The following is a 26277-nucleotide window of genomic DNA, read 5'->3' on the forward strand; positions in this document are numbered from 1 at the left end:
GTACATAATAATTTGTGTATTATTTTGATGACAATGTGCAAATTTACTTTACATTTCCCTAGAGTTATTTTTTGTCTATTTCTCACTGTGTATCACCGGCATCAGCACTGCATCCATGGGGCTGCCATTGTTGTTTAGAGGGCTGTGTGAGGTCAGAGAGCGTAATTGGGAGTACATTGATCTGGTACGAGTTCACGGGTGGTAAGTTACGGGTTTGACTGCCGATCCAGTACACTTTCATGGGTAGAAGGTTGTAAAAACATGGGTTACGGGTTGCCTGGATCGCGCCATAAGTTAAGTAGAATAACACAAAAAACCCAAAATGTAATGTCCTCGTATGAGGACGTAGGGTCTCAGGAGGATATGACAACAGAGTGAAAAAAACGAATTTCCTCTCAGGGATTAATGAAATATATCTTCTTCCTCTTTCTCCTCACGACTCCTCGCAACATCTGTCAAAATTATTACAATAGAATTTTTAGCCCTACTTTGATATTTGCTGCAGTTTTACGAAAGTGCATTTGCATAGCTCTGCCTCCAGTTTTGCTTGAAAGAACAGAAGCTCTATACAGGTATCATGCACACAACATGATGTAAACTTGTTAGTTTAATATTGTTAACAGTGCACCACTTAGTTTAAAAGCTTACTATCCAGTGCTCATTGCCTGTCATTATTCAGACAACCTGTTCTCATGTCTTGCCAATAGAGGGCGCGCTTACATCTGGGCTGCTCCCCCAGTAGCCACCGGTGTTGTCTTTAAAGTGCTCGTTGGCTGTGTGTAAGCAGGGCATCTTCTCTGCCAAAAGCTTCAGCGCCTTAAGTTGATGTTTTACAGGATCCACAGGGTCATTTCAAAACCACTATTTCAGTCTGTGAGGCAGCTTGTTTTCTTTCGCAGTTCCCAAAAACTGACCTCCAGAATGGCTTTCCAGTACCCGCAGGCGTACCGTGACGATGCAGTTGTAAGTAAATGCTGCTAGCTAACTTAGCCTAGCGTGCTAATAAGCCGGGGTGCTTAATCATCACGCTTTTTCATTCATTAAAGTGAGCGCCTGCTTTGTTAGCATGCTAAGTTAGCCTAGCCTGCTCTGTCAACCCAGCTTGACTTTGTTGACAAATGCATGGGCAGTGGTTCCCAGTTAGCCTTAACTCACTGCAGCTCATATATAAAGCTAATTAGTACATTTGTTATGTGGCAAACGTTGCTAACCAACCTGGCGGTGCTAGCTTGGTAGCACAAGTCTGTCTTTTTTTGCCACACCTAGCTAGCTAGTTGAGCTCGTAGCAGCTGTCAATAACGTTATTGTTGCACCTGTCACAGATGGATGACTATCATGGCACCAAAGTACCAGATCCCTACAGCTGGCTGGAGGACCCGGACAGTGAGAAGACACAGGTAATCCTTATTTCTGTTTATCTATACATTTAGCGATAATGTGAGTGTGTTACAGACTGAGGACACACATGATTTGGTGTCAAAGTGTTACTGTACTAATATTTTGTTTATCTCGTGTTTTATAAGTGCTCACTTTTGTTATTCTGTTAATCAAATATTGGTGCTGGCTGTGTAATGTATTCACTTACAAATGCACTTATAACCACCAGCCTTAAAGGAACAGTGTGTAAGATTTAGTGGCATCAAGCGTAAAGATTGCAGATTGCAACCAGTGTAACTTCTCACGATCAGAAGTCCTTCAGCGTTCATTGTTCAGGAGTAGGGGTGTAACGGTACAGAAAAATAACGGTTCGGTACGTTCCTCGGTACACAAGTCACGGTTCGGGTTTTTTCGGTACAGTAATGAAAAAAATAGACAACTATTAAATATCTTTTACTTATTGGTAACCTTATTAAAACATACCACCACAGCAGTTAACTCTTTTTACACAATTTTTGAATGAAACAAATATATATAAAATCCTGCTTTTTCACATTGTTTGAATGAAAATAGAAATATAAAAGTGAAAAATAAAATCCTGCTGTTTTTTAACACATTTTTTGAATGAAAAATATAAATATACATTTCTGCTTTAACAGTTTTACTCAATTAAAATAAAAGTATAGTGCAGCTGGTCAGCTTTAAAGCCTGCTCAGATTCAGTTTTACTAGGAACTTACTTAGCTTTCCCACTTTGTTAAAGTGCAGTAAACAAAACATGCTTATATCTAAAGTGCAGTTTAAACAATTTTACTCAGCTCCAGTGGCGTTGGTTATTTCTTTAGCGCGATGGTCAGGGAAACACTCTTTCTTTTTAAACGACGACGATATCGTAGTTTGCACCAGATTGCTTTTTCTAGTCGTGCCGGTTAACGTTCAAACTCGGGTGGTGTTGCTTTAGATGCGTTAGCATGTTAGACGTGTTTCCAAGTACATACCCGACCGCTGTTCTGCAGTGTCGGCACACTGCTTTTGTCTTGTCCACTTGTTTATTTCCATCTTCGTATTTTACCCTGAAACCAAAGTGTTCCCAAACGGAGGACTTAAGGTTTGCGGGTGGGTCTTCAGGTTCGTCAGGCTCACTTGCCATGTTGTCAAAATGCGAGAATGCGCTGCACAAAGTGAAGGCGGAGATTTACGGTCAGACTCGGTCCGTCACTCAATTATGTCCGTTGGGGAACTAGATATTTTAAATGGTTCGGCTCGCAAAAACGGAATTAAAATAAAACAAAATAAAATAAAATAATATCCTGCGCCCAATAATTCGGTACAGGGTCGTGCCAAACCGAAAGTTGCGTACCGAACGGTTCGACACAAATACATGTATCGTTACGGCCCTATTCAGGAGGTTTTTACTGGGAGCAGAGTTATCCTCCAAAACAAATGAACCAGAGGACTGCACTATGAAACAAGTTCAAATTGACTGACCCTAACATTGGCCGTCTGGATAACCGGTACTACAAAGCTGGTTATCAACTAGTTCAGTCAACTCTGGGTTTTCCTCTCCAGCCATTTCATGTGAAAGAGGCAGGGGTGCCAACTAAATCATCAGAACCATGAATGAAGTAGGCTGCTTCATATGATACGAGATGAAACAGTACTGAAAGTGTCTGCAACTGCGAGACCGTAACATATCAGTGACCCATTATGCAAACGATACTCTGTAATCTTGTAACTGAAGATGCAGAAATATTGAAAACAATATCCAAAAATTCAGTCAGCCAAGACCTAAATTAGGTTTAGGTATCACTCGACTATGTGACATCATTACAGAATATTTTTTGCCATTTAGTTGGAAGATGACAACACTACTCTGAATATGTCACATAAAACACTTTAAAGGGATGTCAGACTGTTTCTGCTGCTGAAGTAAAGAGTGGAAAAGTAGCCTTGTTAATGACTGATGAGTCTGTCTGACCGAAATGTTTTATATACAGTACAGGCCAAAAGTTTGGACACACCTTCTCATTCAATGCGTTTTCTTTATTTTCATGACTATTTACATTGTAGATTCTCACTGAAGGCATCAAAACTATGAATGAACACATGTGGAGTTATGTACTTAACACAAAAAGGTGAAATAACTGAAAACATGTTTTATATTCTAGTTTCTTCAAAATAGCCACCCTTTGCTCTGATTACTGCTTTGCACACTCTTGGCATTCTCTCCATGAGCTTCAAGAGGTAGTCACCTGAAATGGTTTCCACTTCACAGGTGTGCCTTATCAGGGTTAATTAGTGGAATTTCTTGCTTTATCAATGGGGTTGGGACCATCAGTTGTGTTGTGCAGAAGTCAGGTTAATACACAGCCGACAGCCCTATTGGACAACTGTTAAAATTCATATTATGGCAAGAACCAATCAGCTAACTAAAGAAAAACGAGTGGCCATCATTACTTTAAGAAATGAAGGTCAGTCAGTCCGGAAAATTGCAAAAACTTTAAATGTGTCCCCAAGTGGAGTCGCAAAAACCATCAAGCGCTACAACGAAACTGGCACACATGAGGACCGACCCAGGAAAGGAAGACCAAGAGTCACCTCTGCTTCTGAGGATAAGTTCATCCGAGTCACCAGCCTCAGAAATGGCAAGTTAACAGCAGCTCAGATCAGAGACCAGATGAATGCCACACAGAGTTCTAGCAGCAGACCCATCTCTAGAACAACTGTTAAGAGGAGACTGCGCGAATCAGGCCTTCATGGTCAAATAGCTGCTAGGAAACCACTGCTAAGGAGAGGCAACAAGCAGAAGAGATTTGTTTGGGCCAAGAAACACAAGGAATGGACATTAGACCAGTGGAAATCTGTGCTTTGGTCTGATGAGACCAAATTTGAGATCTTTGGTTCCAACCGCCGTGTCTTTGTGAGACGCAGAAAAGGTGAACGGATGGATTCCACATGCCTGGTTCCCACTGTCAAGCATGGAGGAGGAGGTGTGATGGTGTGGGGGTGTTTTGCTGGTGACACTGTTGGGGATTTATTCAAAATTGAAGGCACACTGAACCAGCATGGCTACCACAGCATCCTGCAGCGACATGCCATCCCATCCAGTTTGCGTTTAGTTGGACGATCATTTATTTTTCAACAGGACAATGACCCCAAACACACCTCCAGGCTGTGTAAGGGCTATTTGACCAAGAAGGAGAGTGATGGAGTGCTGCGGCAGATGACCTGGCCTCCACAGTCACCGGACCTGAACCCAATCGAGATGGTTTGGGGGGAGCTGGACCGCAGAGTGAAGGCAAAGGGGCCAACAAGTGCTAAACACCTCTGGGAACTCCTTCAAGACTGTTGGAAAACCATTTCAGGTGACTACCTCTTGAAGCTCATGGAGAGAATGCCAAGAGTGTGCAAAGCAGTAATCAGAGCAAAGGGTGGCTATTTTGAAGAAACTAGAATATAAAACATGTTTTCAGTTATTTCACCTTTTTGTGTTAAGTACATAACTCCACATGTGTTCATTCATAGTTTTGATGCCTTCAGTGAGAATCTACAATGTAAATAGTCATGAAAATAAAGAAAACGCATTGAATGAGAAGGTGTGTCCAAACTTTTGGCCTGTACTGTATAATGGGAGCCAATTAACAGTGTGTGGATTATTTTTCTAATAAATATTAGCTTTTTTTATGCTAGTTTTCATCACACAGGTGTCTCATGTTATTTTGAGCTGCAGTGATGGAATCGGCGTGTAAAATAGCAACACTGTCACTGCGGACTGAAATGAATTTTGCATAAGTTATACAGCCAAAATCATGTGTTTAGTGTTGTAGATGATCTCTCTGTGAGAAGCCCTGTTTTAAAACCAGCCGAAATAGAGCTCTGAAACAATGAAATGATTCTACTGACCTGTAACAATATATAGGTTACTGTTTATAAACTGAGACTCCGAACTTTCACTCATGTCAGGATACTTTTTCTTCAGTGATCTGATTGATCAGAGGTCAGGGTATTGACAGGCTGTGATCCAGTACTCTTAAATCAACCTGCTCCGGAGCAGGTTAGCTGTTCAGCATAAATTATCACGGTGATTTATCCCAGTAAAAAGAGAACCGGCTTTGTGGTACTGAAAACCCAGAGTTAACCCAGAAGTTACCTCGTTAACATCAAATCCTTCTTCCTAGTACAGGCCTCAGGTGATTAAAAACCAGTCAAAACACTGACTGAAGGGTATTTGTATTTAAAAAAAAATCATTGTTTCTCCAGTGCTGTTTTCTGTCGGAGACGAGCCGCCAGTCCAGCACCTGCTAATGTGTGCTCACCTTTACTCTCTGATAACTTAAGATCCAGACGTTTCTGAGGTTTTTAGTGAGACCTGAATTATCTGCAGGGGTCTCTTCCTTTCCAAAACAAACAGACCCAGTGATTTAAACCAGTAAAACACTAAATAAAGTAGTTTTGTTTTATTTTTAGAGGCAAAATCAAGAAAGGTCCTGAGTAGTCACATCTAAAGCCAGTGTGGTTTGTCTGTTCTGAGCATCCACTAGATACATTTTGCTGCTGCAAAATCGCAATGTATTTTATCGCAATAATATTGTATCATCACTTAAGTATTGTGATAATATTGTAGTGTGGATCCTCTGAAGATTCCCACCCCTTATAGAAACATGGCGGTGCAATGTGACAGTCTGCATAGACAAGGACTAACTCCTTATGTAAACATAATCGGCTCAGTTTAAGGTAAAGGAAACGCAGCAGTTATTAGTTTCAGGTGATTATACACTAAAGAAAAAATACTTATTATATCATATTCCATTTCTGCCAATATAAGCTCCTAAATCTTACACATTGTACCCATAAGTGTTGTCGATATGACTAGGGGCCTGTCCCGGCATGCCTGTTTACTGACTGATCTAGATAACTTTGCTGAGTAAAACCTGGATCCCCCTGTAGTCTGAAACGTAATGTAAAAACACCTGCTTTTACTCAACAAAGGTATTCGGATAAATCAATACATCGGCTTCTTGGAACTGACCGCAGAGATTACAATACGTGGATGAGTAAAACCTGTCTGTGTTGTGTCATCTTCCACCAGGCCTTTGTCACGGCTCAGAACCAGCTGACGTTGCCGTTTTTAGAGCGCTGCGAGGTGCGAGACCTGTTCAAGGAGCGCATGACCGAGCTGTATGACTACCCCAAGTATAGCTGTCCCTTTAAGAGGGGGAACAGGTGAGCTACGACACAGTCATGTTACGGCACTTCTGCGACACATCTGTGAAAATATTTATTTAACTTCACACTGTCTCACCTCGTTTTCAGGTACTTTCACTTCTACAACACAGGCCTCCAAAACCAGAGTGTGATGTACGTGCAGGAGAGTCTAGACGCTGAGCCCACAGTCTTCTTGGATCCTAACACATTTTCTGATGATGGCACTGTTGCCCTGCGAGGTATCAACAGAGACTGATGTGAAAACAAACTAGCACTGTGTTTTATTACTACTTTTATTATTTTAGTATCATTCTTTAATGCTTTTTGGACATCTTTTGCATTTCTGCTCCTCTGCCTTGACATAATAGATTCTTGATATGGTAGTAACAGCTGACTTTCGATCCTCTGTTGTCTTCATATCCAGAAATAGCCTTCTATTTATAGCATCCACATCAACAGCTAAATAAAGAATGTTAAATGACTCTTTGTTAACGTTCTGTTTCTGCTCCTCTGATTGCTTTAAGGCTACGCATTCTCTGAGGACGGGGAGTACCTGGCGTACGGCACCAGCGCCAGCGGTTCGGACTGGGTGGAGATCCGCTTCCTGCAGGTCGAAGGCGCCAAGCCTCTGGAGGACCGCCTGGAGCGAGTCAAGTTTAGCTGCATGTCCTGGACTCATGATGGGAAGGGGCTTTTCTACAACTCCTACCCCGAGCAGGAGGGCAAGAGCGACGGTGAGGTCAAGACAGTGTTAGGTTGCATGTTCAAATCCTACCACAACTGTCCCTTAGCATGAAAACAAAATATATTAGCTAGTTGGTTTGTAGCTTCCTCTGCTCCCACTGATGCATCAGTGTTGTTTCTGCAGTCCACACCCACCCACTTCACATGTCCTTACTTCTCTCATCAGACAAGTTGTATTTTGCTGCCACTAGGGGGCGATGCTGAACGTAAAATGATTTGTCTCCTAGGCACTGAGACCTCCACTAACCTGCACCAGAAGCTCTACTTCCACGTTCTGGGGACTCCGCAGTCTGAGGACGTGCTGTGCGCCGAATTTCCTGACCACCCCAAATGGATGGGAGGAGCTGAGGTATGCCAGACAGGTTTTTCCCCCCCCTGCTCCAAAACATAAACCAAAATGACTTCAGTAGAGTGCACGTGATTTGATATTCAGGGAGGGTTTAGTGATTGCATATATATTGCAGGTGTCAGACGATGGGCGCTACGTGCTGCTGTCTATCAGGGAAGGTTGTGATCCGGTCAACAGACTGTGGTATTGTGACCTTCAGACCACTCCTCAGGGTATCACAGGTACGTTACCCCCTAACGCTTGGTCATTGTTCTGTTAGCTCATTGGCTGTTTTAACTGCGTACTTTTCTAAAGCAGGACAAGACTGTTTAGCAGAGAGAAAAGGCTCTACGAATATAACTTGTGTTCAGGTCTTCACTCTGCCCTCATCCTGTGGGATTTTCCTAAAGGTTATATGTTGAATAATAATCTAACCTTTGAAAATAACAATTTCTTTTAGATTTCCTCATAGACATGAAAAGGCTGAGATTTAGCCAACTGTAAAGTTTTCTTCAACCCCTTAAAATCAATAAGGCCTTTCAACTCCCTGTGGCGCTTCAGCGACCCCTAGTGGCTGTCGGGACCCTCAGCTTGGGAACCAGTGCATTATAGGACTAAAATACTCCTTATGTTTAGGACTTTTGCCATGGGTGAAGCTAATCGACAACTTCGACGCCGAGTACGAGTACGTGACCAACGAGGGCACGTTGTTCACGTTCAAGACCAACCTGGACGCCCCGCGCTACCGCCTCATCAACATCGACTTTGCCTCACCAGCTCAGAGCAGCTGGAAAGAGCTCATCCCTCAACATGACAAGGACGTTATTGGTGAGCAGCTGCAACGCTCCTGTGATTATTAAAGTATAAAGAAAGGGTGGTGGAATCTCTCTTGATATCACCTGAAATACAAATTTCAGTAGTTTCTCGGCTGTGTCTTTCCCTGCAGTGTTCGCCACCTGTACATACTCCAGCTACCTGTTTGTGTGTTTCCTCCACGACGTGAAGAATGTGTTGAAAATGTACCGTCTGAGCTCGGGGGAGGAGCTGAGGACCTTCCCTCTCGACGTGGGCTCCGTGGTGGGTTTCACAGGGCGGAAGAGGGACTCAGAGATCTTCTACTATTTCACCTCCTTCCTCTCCCCGGGTATGAGGACGCTAAATACATAGTGTTACACATAAACTAGATAACTGCTTGGGTTGTGTAGTAGTAGACGCTGTGTCTCTTAATTGCTGCAGAAAATAATGTTAATTAAGAGTTGAGGCATTAAGTGCTACAACATGCACTAAACACATATTGTGAAAGTGATTTAAAGATTGTAGAACAAATGAAATTACGTTTTCTTCTCCTGCGTCCAGCCATCATTTACCACTGCGACCTGACGAAGGAGCCGCTGCAGCCCCACATCTTCAGAGAGGTCACTGTCAAAGGCTTCAACCCCTCTGACTACCAGACCACCCAGGTACCCACAACATTTCAGTGCTTCCTTTTGTTTGTAGACACAATATCCATGATTTCTAACAGGGCTGTGCAATATATTTAATTCAATACAGACAAATACAAAACCGTACTAATGAACCTTCATTAACATAGGCCTATATTTTATCTACAAGTGCACGTCACACACTGAGCGAGCCGCCTGTTAATGACGCTGTCGGCAAAGCAGTAATGATTGTGCTAAGTGGCTAATGGGCATGTAGCTACTTCCATGTTTCAGATGATACGTCATGTTTGTAGTCGACCAATGAAGATGAGTTTACATATCACCTTGGGTTCGTCCTTCACCTTCTCAAAATGACCCCACACTTTGGATTTCCTGCCCGACATGTTATTAACTAGCCTGTGGAATAACCGCAGGTACCAGCAATACACAGTATCGATATCTGGGTATTTGGTAAAAAATATTGTGAAGAAATAGGAAGTAAGAAAGAAAATCCATCATTTCATTGTCTTTCCTGATAACTCTTCTCCCAGTGACGCTAAAGGAGATATGTGCTTCTAGACGAGGACAAATCATTCCAGTCTGTTGAAATGCGACTTGTGGATTTTAAAATTTGGCGAAAGACATATTTCTCAACTCATCTTCATACAGATTTTCAATGTGACATGTTATTTTAAATGCAAGGCAGTAAAGCTTCTGGCAGCGCAGCGTCTCACAGTCTGGTTTATTGTTCTATCCCCACTGAGCTGAGTGATCCCAACAAAAACATTCTAAAAGTATAAATAAGCACCAAGGACAGACTTTTGTTTGCGAGTCTCTTTGTCCTCTCCTTTCATCCGCCTCAGACACAAGGACAGACGAAGATTCAAGAATAGCTTCATTGCTAAATCCTCATTAGCACCAAGACAAACCCTCATAAAGATATTCACTGCTCCCATGTGTGTCTAAGATACCCATTCCCTGTTTTTTTCCTGGCACTCTTTCCAGTCCTGTTTGTGTTCCTGATGGTGTGTCTTTCTCTATGTCTTTGCCAGATCTTCTATCCCTCCAAGGATGGCACTCAAATCCCCATGTTTATCGTTCACAAGAAGGGCATCAAATTGGATGGCTCCCATCCAGGTTTTCTGTACGGCTACGGTGGTTTCAACATCTCCATCACGCCGAGCTACAGCGTCTCCCGACTCATCTTTGTCAGACATCTGGGGGGAGTCCTGGCTGTTGCCAACATTCGAGGAGGAGGAGAGTATGGGGAGACCTGGCACAAAGGTGTTCATCCATCTTGTTTGTTATCTGCCTGGAGGGAATCATGCATTTGGTCGTGTGGTGTGTGTCTTTCTGTCTGCAGCTAATCTCGCAACATGGCAGACAAATCAGTCTAATATTTTGTGTGCGCATGTATGACTGTATGCTCAAGATCCTCTTGTGATATACAATTGTTAAATAACCTGTTTTATTGACTGTTTTATACCGTCGCTGACTGCTGACTCCTCCCTCCTCACTGTGCTTTATTGATCAGTAGGAGCTGCAAGTCCTCAACAAAGTCATGTAGAAAAACTTTTCTGGATATCATCTTGGCCAAAAACAACAAGCCTCACAGTCTGACGCAGGCCACATTTGTTGTGGCTCAAAATTTGAAATCCATAGAAAAGCTTGGTCTCATTTTGAACTGGAGTAGCTGTAGATTAATTACATAACCAACATGTTATCCTCGCAGCCATCTTGACTTGTTTAGGAACCAGGAGGGACAATTCTACCGCGACGCCAGGTAGAGATCTGGAGTCTCATTTATAAAACAACGCATAGGATCCATGCTATAAGTGTACATACGAACATAAGCCAAACATGGTGTGCACCAAAAAATATGATACAATTTCTACAATCACCATCTGTGGCGCACATTTCCTGTCTCCAGGATGTTAGTAAGCATGGGTCAAAGTTTCTCCCATCAAGTCTTTTCTTATAGGTCATAATTTCTGATTGGGAAGTGGCATACGCCTCTTTCAGGCCTCCTTTTGTGCGTTTGCAGTGTTTATAAATGAGGCCCCTGCTCTATACTTGGTGCATTTTTCTAGTTCAAAATAACACCAGCATAAACCCCTCATTTACATACTTTGTGTTTTTCCCTCTCAGCTGGCATGTTGGCCAACAAGCAGAACTGCTTCACAGACTTCCAGTGTGCGGCTGAGTATCTCATCAAGGAGGGATACACTTCTCCTTCCAAGCTGACTATAAATGGAGGCTCCAACGGTGGCCTGCTAGTAGGTGCGTATGCTGCTGGATCATTTTCAGATGAAGCCTCAAACCATTTATCATCAGTGCCTGGTGTGTCTGACTGTGTGTTTCCTCTCTCAGCGGCCTGTGTGAACCAGCGGCCCGAGCTGTTCGGCTGCGCTGTCGCTCAGGTAGGCGTCATGGACATGCTGAAATTTCACAAGTTCACCATCGGCCACGCCTGGACCACAGACTTCGGCTGCTCTGAAGACAAAGAGCAGTTTGAATGGCTCATCAAGTAAGTGCTCAGAATATATGTCAGCAGTAATGTAAATATACAGAGTGTGCTGAAAACATATAAACGTCACTGAAGCATTTCTGGTTCAACTGTCGGTAGCTTCTTCCTCATCTCTGTATTGACACTAATTTAGGTTATGTTCATATTATTTCCATGAGTTGAATGCTGATCGCCCACACCATCAGGTCCTATGGTTTCCTCTGCTTTAATGTCTCCACACAAAAGAATATTAATGACCATGTTTTCCCTGCTATATTACCATCAGTGATAAACCACCCAGATCCTGACACATCTTGTCTTGTGATCAATGTTATTAGACAATGGCCTACTCACTCATTAAATATATATATAGTATTTGCTGAGTGAAATAGAACCTCTGCTTTTATCCCCCTGAAGGTTAATGTTTTATTTCATAAAAGTGTATTGATTTTTTTATGATATAGGCGGAGGTGGACTTTGCTCCACCCCTGCTATAAAACAGCGAGGGAGACACTGACTTACATATCTAATAGCAACAGTCTGTGTTTAATGACCTAATTAAGAGCAATGACTGAGCTGTGACATCGGACTTGAGCCAGGAAAAGGCTTGAGAAGAACCAAAGTTACCCACACAGTGGCAAAAGATTCTTTATTTGAAGAACACTTCTTTAGGTTAAAGAAATTCATATTAAGGCACATCAAGAAAGAAATTTTTCAATTCACTAAACATTGACTGATTTCACCGGAAAAAAAACCTTATGACAAACATTAGAGCTGAAATAATTAGCTGAATAATTTGTCAGGCAAATGGTTCCCAACCTGTTTGATTAAGGGACCACCTGTCTACCATTGAGTTAAGTGACATGTATTACAGATATTTCATGTTGTATTTAATGCATAATAATAGCAGTACAGAACAACTGATATACTGTACAGCAACTGCAGAGAGTTTGTGCAAAATGAGCAATGATTATGAATTCTGAGCAGGTTATTTCCCGTCATATTGCATCTCAGGTGAGTTATTTCCAATATTTGTAGGATTTTTTTATACAATTCTGTCTGTATTATGAGTTTTGTGTCTATTTTGAACAGTTATGTATAATATATAGGCTTCTTTTTTGATTTAATGTTTCCTTCTCTCTGACTCTTCACCATTGTTCAGTTAGCTCTTTGGTTACTTTAACTAATGCAGGCCGAGGTTGTTTAGCAGGGGGTGAAGACTTTGTGAATGTAGCTTGTGCTCAGCTCTTCACCTTGTCCTTATCCTGTTGAGTTTATGTGTGGACTAATAATCTAAACTTTAAAAATAACAATTTCATTTAGTTTTCTTCAGAGAAAAGAATGATGCTGAGATAAAGGCCTAGTGTGTATACTTTTTAAAAGTTTTCTCACGCCCCTTAAAATCAAGAAGGCATCGCAACCCCCCCATGAAGCGTTAGTGACCCTTACTGGGGGTCCATACTCCCAGGTTGGGTATGAGTGGATTAAACTGACTGAATTTACTAGCTGATCAACACAAACTCAAAGGAGCATTGTGTAGGACAGTGGTTCCCAACGGGTGGGTTGCGGTCCAAAAGTGAGCTGTGGGTCTATTTTGAAAAGACTCGAGAACGTGTGAAGTTTGTAAAGCACAGAAACAGCAAACTAGTTTGATGACATGGCCAAAGGCAAGTATGACTCTGAGTGTATTAAACTGTGTGGAGCTTAAGTTAATGAATAAGGAGAAATCTGGACCCCATGGCTGGACCAGTTGGGAACCAGTGGTATAGGATTAAGGGGAATCTATCGGCAGAAATTTAATATGATAGACGTAATTGTGTTTTCATTAGTGTATAATCACCAGAAACTAGAATTTGTTGTGTTTTCATCAGCTTTAAAGGGATAGTGCACCCGAAAATGAAAATTCAGCCATTATCTACTCACCCATATGCCGAGGGAGGCTCAGGTGAAGTTTTAGAGTCCTCACATCACTTGCGGAGATCCAAGGGGAGAGTGGGTAGCAACACAGCTCCACCTAATGGAGGCTTACGGCGCCCCAGATTTAAACGTCCAAAAACGCATATTGAAACATTGAAACCACAAAATATCTCTATACTGCTTGTCCGTAGTGATCCAAGTGTCCTGAAGCCCCAACATAAAAAGACGTTTGGAAAAACGTCATTTGAACTGTGTTTTTAGCCTCATTATAGACGGTAGCTCTAACTGTTTCTCTGTGCACTGCGTGCGCGCTTGCGCGAGACCATGAGACATGGGCACCGCTTTCATGTGTATTCATGTGCTTTTGCTGGTCTCCCGTGCAAGCGCGCACATGTGAGCGCAGTGCACAGAGAGGCAGTTAGAGCTGCAGGCTTCAATACCCCCTCTCCCCTGGGATCTCCACAAGTGATGTGGCATATGGGTGAGTAGATAATGGCTGAATTTTCATTTTTGGGTGCACTATCCCTTTAAAGCCTTTACACACCGGGAATGTGACGAATAAATGACACGAGAATGTGAAATACTCACCTGCAAATATTTTGCATCAAAACTAGTCATACTCGCAGGGATGCAGTTGAAACAGGTCTGCCATTGTCGCAATATCCATTCCTTACGTGATTGGTTGAAGCCTTGATTCGTTTTGTGAAAGCTCAGAAACATCAGACACGTTATGAAATAATTATATAGCTTTTTCCCGGCATAATATTTGTGTTTGTCAAGATATTGGTGTTCGAATTAATCGCACGGAAAAAATGACCTTGGTGCGTAAAGACCTTTTTAAAAAGAGCCATTCATATCTGTATATGGAGTGGGTCCTCTCCCATGGAGCCTGCCATGTTTCTACAGTAGCCCAGAACAGACAAAACATGCACTGGCTCAAGAGAGGGCCTTTTGTGTTTTTAAGTTACCTGATGGCAGGTTCTCTACACGCTTGGAAAGGGAGGGTTATTCAGTTGGTTGCAACCTCAACACCAGATGCCACTAAATCCGATGCACTGCTCCTTAAATAGGCGGCTACTTGTATAGTTTTCAGTCATTATTTAAGCAAAATACCTCATATTTTCTAGTTTTTGCCTCAAATGTGAGAACTGGCTGCTTGTCTTTGTCATATGTTAGTCAGTCGAGTATTTTTGGGTTTTGGAACACTTGGAGGTTTTTTGAAGAAGCCATCTGCTCCTCTTCACCAGATACTCCCCGCTCCACAACATCCACGTCCCAGAAGGCAACGGGGTCCAGTACCCTGCGGTGCTCCTCCTGACAGGGGACCACGACGACCGGGTGGTGCCCCTGCACTCCCTCAAATACATCGCCACTCTGCAGCACATCGTGGGCCGCAGCACCAAGCAGTCAAACCCCCTGTTCATCCTTGTGGACACAAAGTCGGGTCACGGTGCCGGCAAGCCCACCAGCAAGGTCATCCAGGAGGTGGCCGACACCTACGCCTTTATCGCTCGCTGTCTCAAAATCTCCTGGGTGAAATAACCTGGGCCTCCTGCTAAAGTGTGTGGGGTTTGTTTTGTTTTCTTACGTTAACTCAAATCATCTTTGGAATACTGTTCATACCAGCTGTTTACACTTTCTTTATAACACACCGATACAGTACTGGATCTTTTAACTCACTATTACCCAGCCACCATTACTACATCTTTTGTTACTGTCTTTCTTTGTGATTATCTTCCCCTCCCTCCCCCTCTCAGCATGAGCCTGATACAGACTCATCTGCCCCAGCTGCACCTGCACACAACTATAAGCCAACACGCAGCACTCACAGCTAGCATACCCTCTCCTGTCGGCCATGTAATGAAACAAAGATTGACTACATAATCAGTGTGTGTGTGTAAAAGGAGGGGGTACCTTCACGGTTCCAATAATCAGCCAATCAGCAGTCACAGTCATGAGGTCAAAGTGGCAAAAGTTTATTTGGAGATTGGTTTCTGCGTCCTCCGGGGGCTTCAACACGATGCTTATTATTTATTTAACGTTTGTGCACAGAATGGAGGCTGTGGGATGTTGAATGACTCCAGCATGTACAAGTATAGTGCAAATGATGACCGTGCAAGTCGACAGTATCGCTGTGGATGAGAAACTTGCAAAAAACTGCATTATGTGTATGCATGAAAGAGTGTGTGTGTTGTGTGTTTGAGTGTGTGTGTGTGTGTGTGTGTGTTTAAATGTCAGTCCCCGCATTTCTTTCAGACTGATAATGATTTCTACCTCTTGACATGTGCTGATTGTTTGCCTTTTACAGGGAACAAAACACAATGCCACAACTACAATAAACAACTTTTTAAACTGATTGATCATGCCCGTTTATTCTGTCGCGATGTCAAAGGGACAGTTCACCCTAAAATTAAAAACACATATTCTTCCTCTCACCTGTAGTGCTGTTTATCAGTCTAGATTGTTGTGGTGTGAGTTGCAGAGTGTTGGAGATATCGATCATAGAGATGTCTGCCTTCTCTCTAATATAATGGAAGTAGATGGCACTCGGCTTGTGGTGCTCAAAACTTTAAAAAAAAAAAACATTTTCACAATTATGTCTCTTTCCAAAAATCATGATCCGGTAACTCAAGATAATCCACAATCCTTGTTTTGAGCAGTTTCATAAAGGAACAACAACCCTGATTCCAAAAAGTGGGGACACAGTGTGAATGAATGCAATGATTTGCTAATCCTTTTCCACATATCTTCAATTAAATACAGTACAAAGACAAGATGGTTAATGTTTGAACTAATAAGGTTTGTTTTTATGAATATACACTTATTCTGAATCTGATGTCTGCAGCACATTCCAAAAACTCAGGACAGGGGCGTGTTTACCACTGTGTGACATCATCTTTTCTTTAACCATCTCTCAGAAAGCGACCTGACAACACTAATGGTTGAAGTTTTGAAAGTTAAATTCTTCCCCATCTTTGCTTGATATACGACTTCAGTTGCTCAACAGTCCGGTGTCTCTGTTGCTGTGTTTTGAGCTTCAAAATACACCACACATTTTAAATGAGAGTCAGGTCAGGACTTCAGACAGGCCAGTCGAATACCTCCACCCTTTTACTACGAGGCCAAGCTATTGTAACATATTGGAGGATGTGTCTTGGCATTGTCTTGTTGGAATAAACATGGACGTCCCTGAACAAGATTTTGTCTGGATGGCAGCATATGTTGCTCTAAAACCTGTATGTACCTTTGAGCATTTATGGTGCCATTCAGACAATCAAAGATGTTTGAGTTACCCATGATGCCTATGGGCACTAATACAGTCCCATACCATCACAGATGCTCACTATGAACTTTGAGCTGGTAAAAATCTGGATGGTCCTTTTCCTCTTTAGCCCAGAGAACACAATGTCCATGATTTAACAAAAAAAACAACAAAATTAAAACATTTCTGGATGTTGTTGATTATATGGCTTTCACTTTGCACGAGTCTTAACCTGCTTTTGTAGATGCAGCGACACATGGTTTTCCAAAGTGTTCTAGAGCCCATGTAGTAATATCCCTTGTAGAATCAAATTGGTTTTTAATGCAGTGTCACCTGAGGGGTCAAAGGTCATTGCAATACACCTTAAGGGCAGAGATTTCACCGGATTCTCATTATTATTTTGATGATTTATAGATTGTAGATGGTGGAATTCCTAAATTCCTTGCAATCATGTATCGAGAAACTTTGTTCTAAAACTGTTGGAGTAACATTTTTCCACAAAGTGGTGAACCTTGCCCCATCATTACTTGTGAACAACTGAGCCTTTCGAAAATGCCTCTTATACCCAATCATGATACTGTCGCCTGTTACCAGTTAACCTTTTTTACCTATGAAATGTCCCAAACAGGTGTTTTTTGAGCATCCAGCAACTTTCCCCATCTAATGTTGCCTCTGTCCAAACTTTTTTGGAACATGTTGCGGGCATCAAATTCAGAATGAGCGGTATTTACAGAAAACAATGTTTATTAGTTTAAACATTAAACATCTTGTCACTGTTCTGTGTTCAATCAAGTTTAGGTTGATAAGGATTTGAATCTGGGTTGTATGTTTTTTCTACCAAACTACACTTGCCAACAAGAAAGCAGACAACTCTACAGTTAATATCTCCAACACTCTGCAACTCACACCAAACAATGTAGACTGATAAATAGCACTACAGGCAAGATGACAAATGTGTGTTTTGATTTTGGGGTGGATAGTCCCTTTGTGGAGAAAGAGAGACTATGATAACAGACATAGTTAAGTTGGGTATTTTATTGCTGTCACACACACAGTGGTGTAGTGGAGGGTATCCTCAGGTATACCCACTTCTTTTTCTATCCAGTTACAATATACCCACCTATCAGCTAAAAAGCCATTGTAATATATAGGAGAGTATGCCCACTTCCTTATCAGTAACCGACCTATCTACCTAGTAGTACACCCACCTCATCAACTACCACTATACCACTGGTCACACACCGTAAAGAACTGACCTGCATATATGACCAAACAAAACAGTAGATGTGACTGCAACAACAGATGATATTAATAACTGATAAATTAATACCCACATTTATCTCATGATTATCTTCGACCACAGAACAAAATGCTGCTTGAGCTCTAAAAAAACAGACACTTAAAAACTGGACATATTCAATCAATTTTATTACATATTTTTCAATTTAATTTGATATATCCAAAACATCTTAATGTCCCTGTTTACAGACAAGAATGTGAACTTAAAGGCAAAGGCACCTGAAGCTGTAGGTGTCAGGTCTTCCACCAGGGGGCAGTCACTCTGAAAATGACCAACACGTGCAGCAGGAGCAGAAAATGAGGGTGGTCTGACAGAGGGCCCCATGTGGATTACTCAACATACATGTTTCATGTTCAAGAACTTCTCTGATGTCCCACTTTCATGTGAACACAGGGAATTTTACAGAGCCGTAACTTTTGAAAGACTCCACAAATCACATGTTCTTAACATGACTTTCACACTCCTTTCAGGGTGGAAATTAAATTTATAAAAACATAGAAGAAAAAGACTTTAGACAAACTTTCTTCATAAATGTTATATATACTTATTTTTCATTTTTAGAATAAACAACTTCCTGTTTGATTTACAGCATAACTGAAGCATTAAAATGAAGTAAAAGGTTGCAAGTGTACAAGATTTACAAAACAAAAAGTAATTAAAAAACAAATTGTTTTAGCTTATTAATTCACTGTACTCAGCAGTTACATTTTCACTCTACTTTTTCAAGCCATTTTCTCAATATACAACATTTTATTTACCTAATGTGAGCCAGAGAAGACTGTTAGGCCTTGACAGCTGTGGACAAACATGAACTTTGAAAGGATAATTTAGGGAAATAAAACTGTCCTATCTTTAACAACAACAAAATCTTTTTAGTATTTATGTGCCAAAGCATCAAAAACTCTGAGTAAATGATCCTTTGATTTTTACCATAACACACAAATACTTTGCTTCTTTTATCTGAATATAAACTTTGACATTATGTGGAATAAATGCACAATTTTCACACACAATTCAGTTTCATACAATAAACGTGGAGCCTAACCTATAATCAAAACAGTCCAAGAAAAGTTGAACACACAAAAATCTTTCATCTTTTATTTTTAGGGAAATTTAAATCAGGTTACAGAAAATTAGGGAGCTTGAAATGTGTGTTACATTATGACATTTTTTCCCCAAACATCTGGATGAAAGTGGAAAAACAAACTAAAATGTTAAGTTTAATAAAAGTTTTCAGCATTCAGATTTTTCAGCTCAACAAAATTAAACTCAATCTATTAGCAAAAGTTCCCAGTAAATCAAACTTTCCAACTGAATATAGTGTGAAGATTAATCTGTTCATGCACACATTAATCTAAATGTCTCCCCCATACACATTACATCACTTGCAATTTTTTTTGCCTTCTTTTAAACCTACTTTTAAGTTCTAAAACTAAATTATTTTCTTAAAATTTTCAACTGCACATGGACATTAATCCACTTGTTCCCCAACTTTAATGTTTTGGACTCCCTGAACAACTTTCAGAGTAATTTAATAGATACAAATATAAAGGGACTAAATCATATTTATGGAAAATAAATACTGTATATACATTTTAAAAAGGTAATTTTTAAGTAGACTAAATACACTTTCATCTTGTCACATCATAGACCATGAATGAACATTTCCAAACTTTTGGAAAACAGAGTATCCATGCCTACATTTAAAAATACTTTTCCATCCAACAAGCACCACAGAGGCTGGAAATCATTCAACACAGAAACAAAATGAGACACAGTTCATACACAGAACATGAATACTGAGAGGTTAAATCACTTCCCTGACTAGCAAGAATAAATAGTATCATCAGCAAAATCCCAACAACCAAACATAAGTAGCTAATTAATGTATATAATGTATGCGTGTGCGTGCGTGTACGTGCACGAGAGAGCTCTGAACCACTAGAGGGCGCTTAGCAGTCCTGTGAAACCCTGCAGGCCTCCATCCCTCACAGAAACACCACAGATAATCTGCTGACTTTTAAAAGCAAACCTGATTTCAACATTCTCTGACACAAAATGGTGGCGTATAAGAGTCCAAGCCAGCTGGGTTCCCACTATTATGAACGTTTAATATTATTAAATATCATAAATCGTCAACACTTTAAGCTGTGACATATTTAAAAAGGGCTCCCGTCATGTTCTTGTCAACTTCTGTCCTCATAAAGTCTCGTCAAACTGCTGCAGCGGGTCCTAATTCCTGATTGGCTGACACATTTGAAGACGTTCTGAAACACCCAATGAGCACACACCTGTGGCCACGCTGAAATATTAATGCGCCGACCGGAAATCGCCGCTTCGCCACTGCTGCGGAACTATATCACCCGGCGGAGGAGCACTAATTAACATATTTCTGACACGTATAAATGTAACACGTTGTAATTTTAATTTTCTGTAGCTGAAATATGCACTCTAGGGTTAAAAGAAGAGCAAATACTCAACTGGAACAAACTTTTATTTATTTAATTATATATTTTTAATCGAGTTTGTGTATGTTTCTTTTAAACAAGCAGCATCGGAGGTGAGCAGGCTCTTTACTTCCGCTTAATGAAAAATACAGCTTTACTTAAATTTTACAAGACAAAGAAAGGACATAGAAGTTTGGGAGTTTTGGTTGAAGTGATAAAAAGAAACCTTTGAATAGTTCACAGTGGATTTTTTCCCCAGTGTAGCATGTAAATATTTTTTATGAGGCCTGAAGGGTATTTAATTTATTAAATACACCTTTTCCTCCCCTAACTTTAGGCCCCTGTTTGTTACATGTTGTTACATGACTCACATGTTTATGAGGGGTGCTTATTTGTAAAGTGAAAAATGGCATTCAAGGCATCTACAAGTGGAATCTGCCTGTCCGTGTCAGATATCATGGGGGTCTCATGGGAACTATTTCTTCTCAGTGTGGGATGCACAATCGTGCAGGTGTTTGCCTGTAACGAGCCGATGGATGGCGCTATTCATTTCCCTCTTTCTCTTAACCCTTTGGTCATATCGGCTCCCAATCACTGGTCTGGGAACAGTTTCCTCGCACCGCTCAGTGAGGACACAAGGCTGAGTGAGTGAAGAGCAGATGTCAGATCAGTGGGGAGGCTTTGGGGGTTGTTAATTTATAATATTACATTCAGGTAGAAGAGCTTCTGTGTGGCTGTTTGATGAGGGATCAGGTGGAATAACTCACTGGCGTGCTTTCAAGGAGATTATGAGGTTTTTAAAAATGATTTAGAGTAGCTGAATGGTGCTTGTAAACAAGCTGGGTGGGGGATGTGAAGTATGGATCTTTATCAACAAGAGAGAAAGAGGTGGGGGAAGGCTGGGAGCGTGATGGGGGAGGCCAAAGAATGCCACATGGTTTGAAGAGCCATTATAAAGCTGTAAGGCATGCAGGAGATTGGGTTGAAATGTGCCAATGACCTGCCTTTAGCTGAGCTGTTGGAGGAATTAAAATCAACTCAAGGAAGTCTTTTTTTTATATATAGAAGCAGACATGTTCAGGAGCAGTAGATAGACAGTGGCTTTTGTGGGGAAAAAACTAGGCTCTGACACTGAACAATGCGCCTCATCCATGGATCATTTTGGGGCATGATTCTCCAGATGTGTGCCACAGGCTCCCCAGCAAACTGTCGGTGACACATTTAAAACAAATCTGCCCGCCCTCCCCTGCTCTCCTCGCGCCGCTGCAGCTTGTGTTACAGTGTCACTATAAAATATTCATCCATGGAAAATCTCTTTGATTCCAGCCGGTCACTTGGCTTCACGCGCCAGGTTAAAGTCAGCCTAAACATGTAACTCAAACTAGAGCGTCGGCAGACTCCATCCATCCAGCAGGCTCAACCTCCGCTTCTGCTCCCACATTTGCTCTGTCAGAGGGACACCGGGTGAACCGTCTGCTCTGCCTGTGCCATCCTAACTCATCCACGGAGGTTAGGGGGAAAAAAGGAGGATGTCCGCACCCTCTCCAACAGGTGAGTCACTTGTATTTTTAACTTACATCTCCTTCTTCTTCAACTTAAACTCCCATGTGAAGCACTGAATGTGGTGTTAGTTGCAGCTGAGCTCCCCCTGCAGAACCTGCTTTCACTGACCTGAAATGACCGGGTTGTAGCAGCATGGCAAAGGGATGGATCTCTTTTATCAAAGTCTTTCAGTGAAGTTATGATCCGCGCACATGCTCATATTGAAGATTGATGGCGCACAGAAATCAAAACTATATGTTTATAAGGAAACACAAGAAAGAAATGACTGTAAACAAACAGTAAAACAAACCTAACTTATTATAACGCATCATAAGAACATTATAGGAATATTAAAATCATCTTTCGTTACGAAAACGCACCGATCATTTGGTTAAAAGTTTATCCACAGGCTGCATGTATGTCATTAACAAAATGGGAAACTTTAATGGGTTAAATGAACCTCAGAAGAAGGAAATAAAGTCATACTGACCCGCCGGATCCGTGCGTAAAAATAAAACATCACAAAATGGTAAATTGAAGATGCGTAAACGGATATTTTGTTCCATTGTGCGCATTTTTTGGCGCACCGGCTGCACAGGCGCTTCTTCTCCAAACCTCCCCCCTCTGCCTCTGACGTCACCGATATTTCATTCACATATTTTCAGCCTGTTTGCTCCTGTTAGAGGAGACTTTGTCGGATTGAAAAAATACTTTAAAACCACGTGGTTTACCTCAAAACTTAACTGTGGTATTTTTGTCTCGCTGGTGCCTTCTTATAACTAAAAGAAAAATCATCCTGTTAGGGTAAAGAGGTGGTTTAAAAACAGACTAGAGGCTTTTTTAAAAAAAGTTTGGCATTAAAAGTAGCTTTTAAAAACATCTATCACGCCTATACAAATATTAAATCTGATTTTCATTAATAATTTAAAGCTGTTTCTGTTACAAGAAGCGAGAAAATGGAGAAAACGTCCCACAAGTTTTTGGTTTGCTCCTGTGGAAAAGTGTGGAGCACATGGCACACGTGCGCTTTTGTGACACTAATTTCACTTCCTTGTATTTTTTTTTTCGTTGAGTCAAAATATTCCTTAACGAAATCTAAACATATGTCACATAAATAACTTAACTTAATTGCAAAAAATATTGTTTTATCGTCTTTTACAGAGATAGAGGCAGAAATCCCCCAAAATGTGATTTAAAAGTGAGTCAAGCCATTTAAGCATGTGCTTACAATTTAAGATGAATTAAATAATTAAGAAGATATTAAACTTTTGCATGTGAATTCCTCCACATGCTCACACCCTCCTGTTTTTGCAAAATACCTCAGAGGAGGAGATGACCTGCTTTGCCAGCACTGTTTACACACCCTTAACAGAGGATATAAAAAAAAGAAGTGAGGGGCTGCTGGGTGGAATGCATGAAGTAAACGACAGAAAAATAACCCCTTCAGTAGAAAAAGAAAGGAGAAAAGGGGAGAGACGAACTCAGTGAACCCTTTGAACTGCATTGACAGCAGCAGGGTAAAGGCAAATTTCCTCTGGGAGCCTTCAGGGTGAGGAGTGGGGGTTGGGTGGGGTTAGCTGGGGTGATGGAGTCCAAAGTCTGCTCAGAAACTCCATTCAAACAGCGAATCTGCTCGTGCTTGTGGAGGTTAAATGCTCATAATTATCTGTTTTGGTCAAAATAAGCAGCTGCTTGAATCTCAGACAGATTTCAGTCTGCAGTCAATTTCCTTACGCCTCTGAGAGTCTGTGAGCATGGCTTGTCTGGAAAGTATATTTAAATGTCATATATGTGAGATAAATTAAACAAAATAAAGCTGAATATTTTTAAGGACCTCCAGTTGGTGCTCAGTGCAACAAAACATCACTTACATAATTAAAGAGGGGAATTATTTCTCTTTATTTAAGGTCTTAAATCTAAAACGGTCCATATCTTCATCAAGTGTGACTGTGACTGCCTGTGAAAACACCAGAGGATTTTAACATTATTATAACATTAGATATATGTGCCAAAAAGTATGATATATTGGATTTTATTCATATATTCAAACATCATGAGTAGACCAAACCAAAGACACGCTGTCTTAACTCTGAATCTGAATCTGATTCAGATTGTCTCAGAGTTTCATATAACACATCAAGAAGGTTTGCACAAGTCTTTTCTCGTTAAAGTTACAAGAATCCTTATTTATATGATACTAAAATCATCATAAGTGGATAATATATTCTCATACAGGCGGGTTTTTTTAAACATTCAGCTAAACACAAGAGCAAAATCTTTGCCAAAATGTCTTACCAATACCTTGACCAACAAATATGCTAGTATTGTCAGTTAGTTAGCAAAAACTTTAGGTAAGATATTTGTCATTAGTGTATCTTGAAAATAGCCCAGTTCATAGAGACATGAGTTCCCTACCTTTTTTGTAAACCTCATAAGAAAGTTTTTTGTCGTTGTGGGCAGAAAAATGTAGAGAAAAAAAGTGATCTGAAGTTAAAACAAGTCAAAAAGCAGTGCCATCCTGCAGCATTAAGGCCGATAAAAGGTGCCTGAAGTATGAATTTATTGATGACTACAACTTGTTCGTGTTGGTAATAAGATAAAATGCAAAGAAAGTAAGTTGTATTTTCATTTACAGTAAGAAACTGGCCAATTTACAGTTGCGTTACACTCGTGAATTCCTCAACTTTGCCAAACTTCATAAGAAAAGTCTTTCTTTTTATTTATGTAGGCCTCCCGTAGACAAATGGAGAGAAACAAATTGATCTGAAGTAAAAACAAGTTTAAAACAACATAATCCTGCAGCATGTGGGCCGATAAAAAGTAGCTAAAGTAAAACTTTGTCTATGACTATGACTAGTTATGAGATAAACTGCAAAGTAAAAAGGTTGATTTTTCATTTCATAGTAAGAATCAGCCAGTTTCTAGTTGTGTTTGAATGGTATTTCCTTAACTTTTTGCAGAACTTCATATGAAATGTTGTTGTTTTTGGTCAGAAGAAAAATGACAAATACATTAAAGATCGGCTTTAAGTTTGAACAAGTTTATAACCGATGTTATCCTGCAACAGGGCCAATAAAAGGTGACTTAAGGATGAATTTATCAATGACTACGACTAGTTTGTGTTGATTATAAGATAGACTACATGGTAAAGAAGTTGTATTTTTATTTCATGGTAAAAATTGGCCAATTCCTTATTGCGTTACAAATGTGTATTCCTCAGCAGTTGTTTTTGTTCTTGTCGGCCTACAGAAGAAAATGAAATAAAAGATTGAAGTTGAAAAGTTTTAAAATAATATCATCCTGCAGCAGGAGAGCCAGTAAACAGGTTGCTAAATTACGAGTTCATCTGAGACTATGACAAGTTGGTGTTGATTATGAGATAAAATGCAAAGTAAATAAATTGTATTATCATCTTAAAAACTTTTTGCAGAATTGAACAAGAAAAGTCATTTTGCTCATGCAGGCCTACAGAAGGAAGTGAAATAAAAGATTGATCCGAAATTAGAACAAGTTTTAAAGCAATGTTATCCTGCAGCATGAGGGCAGATTAACAGGCAGCTAAAGTATGACTTTGTCTAACACTATGACAAATTAGTTTTGATTATAAGATAAACAACTAATGCAAAGTAAAGACGATGTATTGTCATTTTATCTTAAAAATGGGCTAATGTATAGTTGTGTTAAGAATATGAATTCCTTCACATTTTGCAAAACTTAGCATGCAAAGTTGTTGTTTTTTTTTTGTTGTTTTTTTTTGTTCTTGTAGGCCCACAGACAAAAAATGAAATCAAAGATTGTGCTGAAGTTTGAACAAGTTTTAAACCCATATTATCCTGCAGCATGAAGGCCATGAAAGAGGTAGCTAAAGTATGAATTTGTCTACGACTAGTTGGTGTTGATTATAAGAAACTGCAAACAAAGAAGTTTATTGTTCATTTCATAGTAAAAAAAAATTGTCCAGTTGCGTTATAAATACTCCTTAACTTTTTGCAGAACATAATATGAAAAGTTTAAAAGATTGAACTAAAGTTCAAACAAGTGTAAAAACAATGTTATCCTGCAGCATGAGGGCAAATAAAAAAGTAGCTAAAGTATGATTTTGTCTATGACTATGACTGGTTTGTGTTGATTATGAGATAAACTGCCAAGTAAATACCTTTAATTTCATAGTAAAAATTGGCCAGTATCTTGTTGCATTTTATAAATGGGAATTCCTTTTACTTTTTGCA

The 26277-nt window shown here is 40.4% G+C and overlaps 2 protein-coding genes across 2 annotated transcripts in view; both read left to right on the forward strand.

Annotated features, from left to right (window-relative positions):
* Nucleotides 1-756: 756 nt before the first annotated feature.
* Nucleotides 757-15853, forward strand: prep (prolyl endopeptidase). Its single transcript, XM_033649348.2, has 14 exons — nt 757-963; nt 1323-1397; nt 6466-6599; nt 6690-6820; nt 7106-7315; nt 7553-7674; nt 7790-7895; nt 8290-8481; nt 8600-8797; nt 9010-9113; nt 10127-10358; nt 11223-11354; nt 11445-11601; nt 14745-15853. Exons 1-14 carry the CDS (start codon nt 826-828, stop codon nt 15037-15039), a joined length of 2226 nt encoding a protein of 741 aa, XP_033505239.1. The 5' UTR covers nt 757-825; the 3' UTR covers nt 15040-15853.
* A 5610-nt stretch (nt 15854-21463) lies between these two features.
* lin28b (lin-28 homolog B (C. elegans)) overlaps nt 21464-26277 on the forward strand; it is a 45263-nt gene continuing 40449 nt past the window's right edge. Inside the window, exon 1 of the mRNA XM_033648763.2 lies at nt 21464-22057. Within this exon, the coding sequence (XP_033504654.1) occupies nt 22036-22057 (22 nt within the window). The 5' untranslated portion in view covers nt 21464-22035. The remainder of the gene's footprint in view (nt 22058-26277) is intronic.

Source organism: Epinephelus lanceolatus, chromosome 13, assembly GCF_041903045.1.
Source record: "Epinephelus lanceolatus isolate andai-2023 chromosome 13, ASM4190304v1, whole genome shotgun sequence".
NCBI lineage: Eukaryota > Metazoa > Chordata > Actinopteri > Perciformes > Serranidae > Epinephelus > Epinephelus lanceolatus.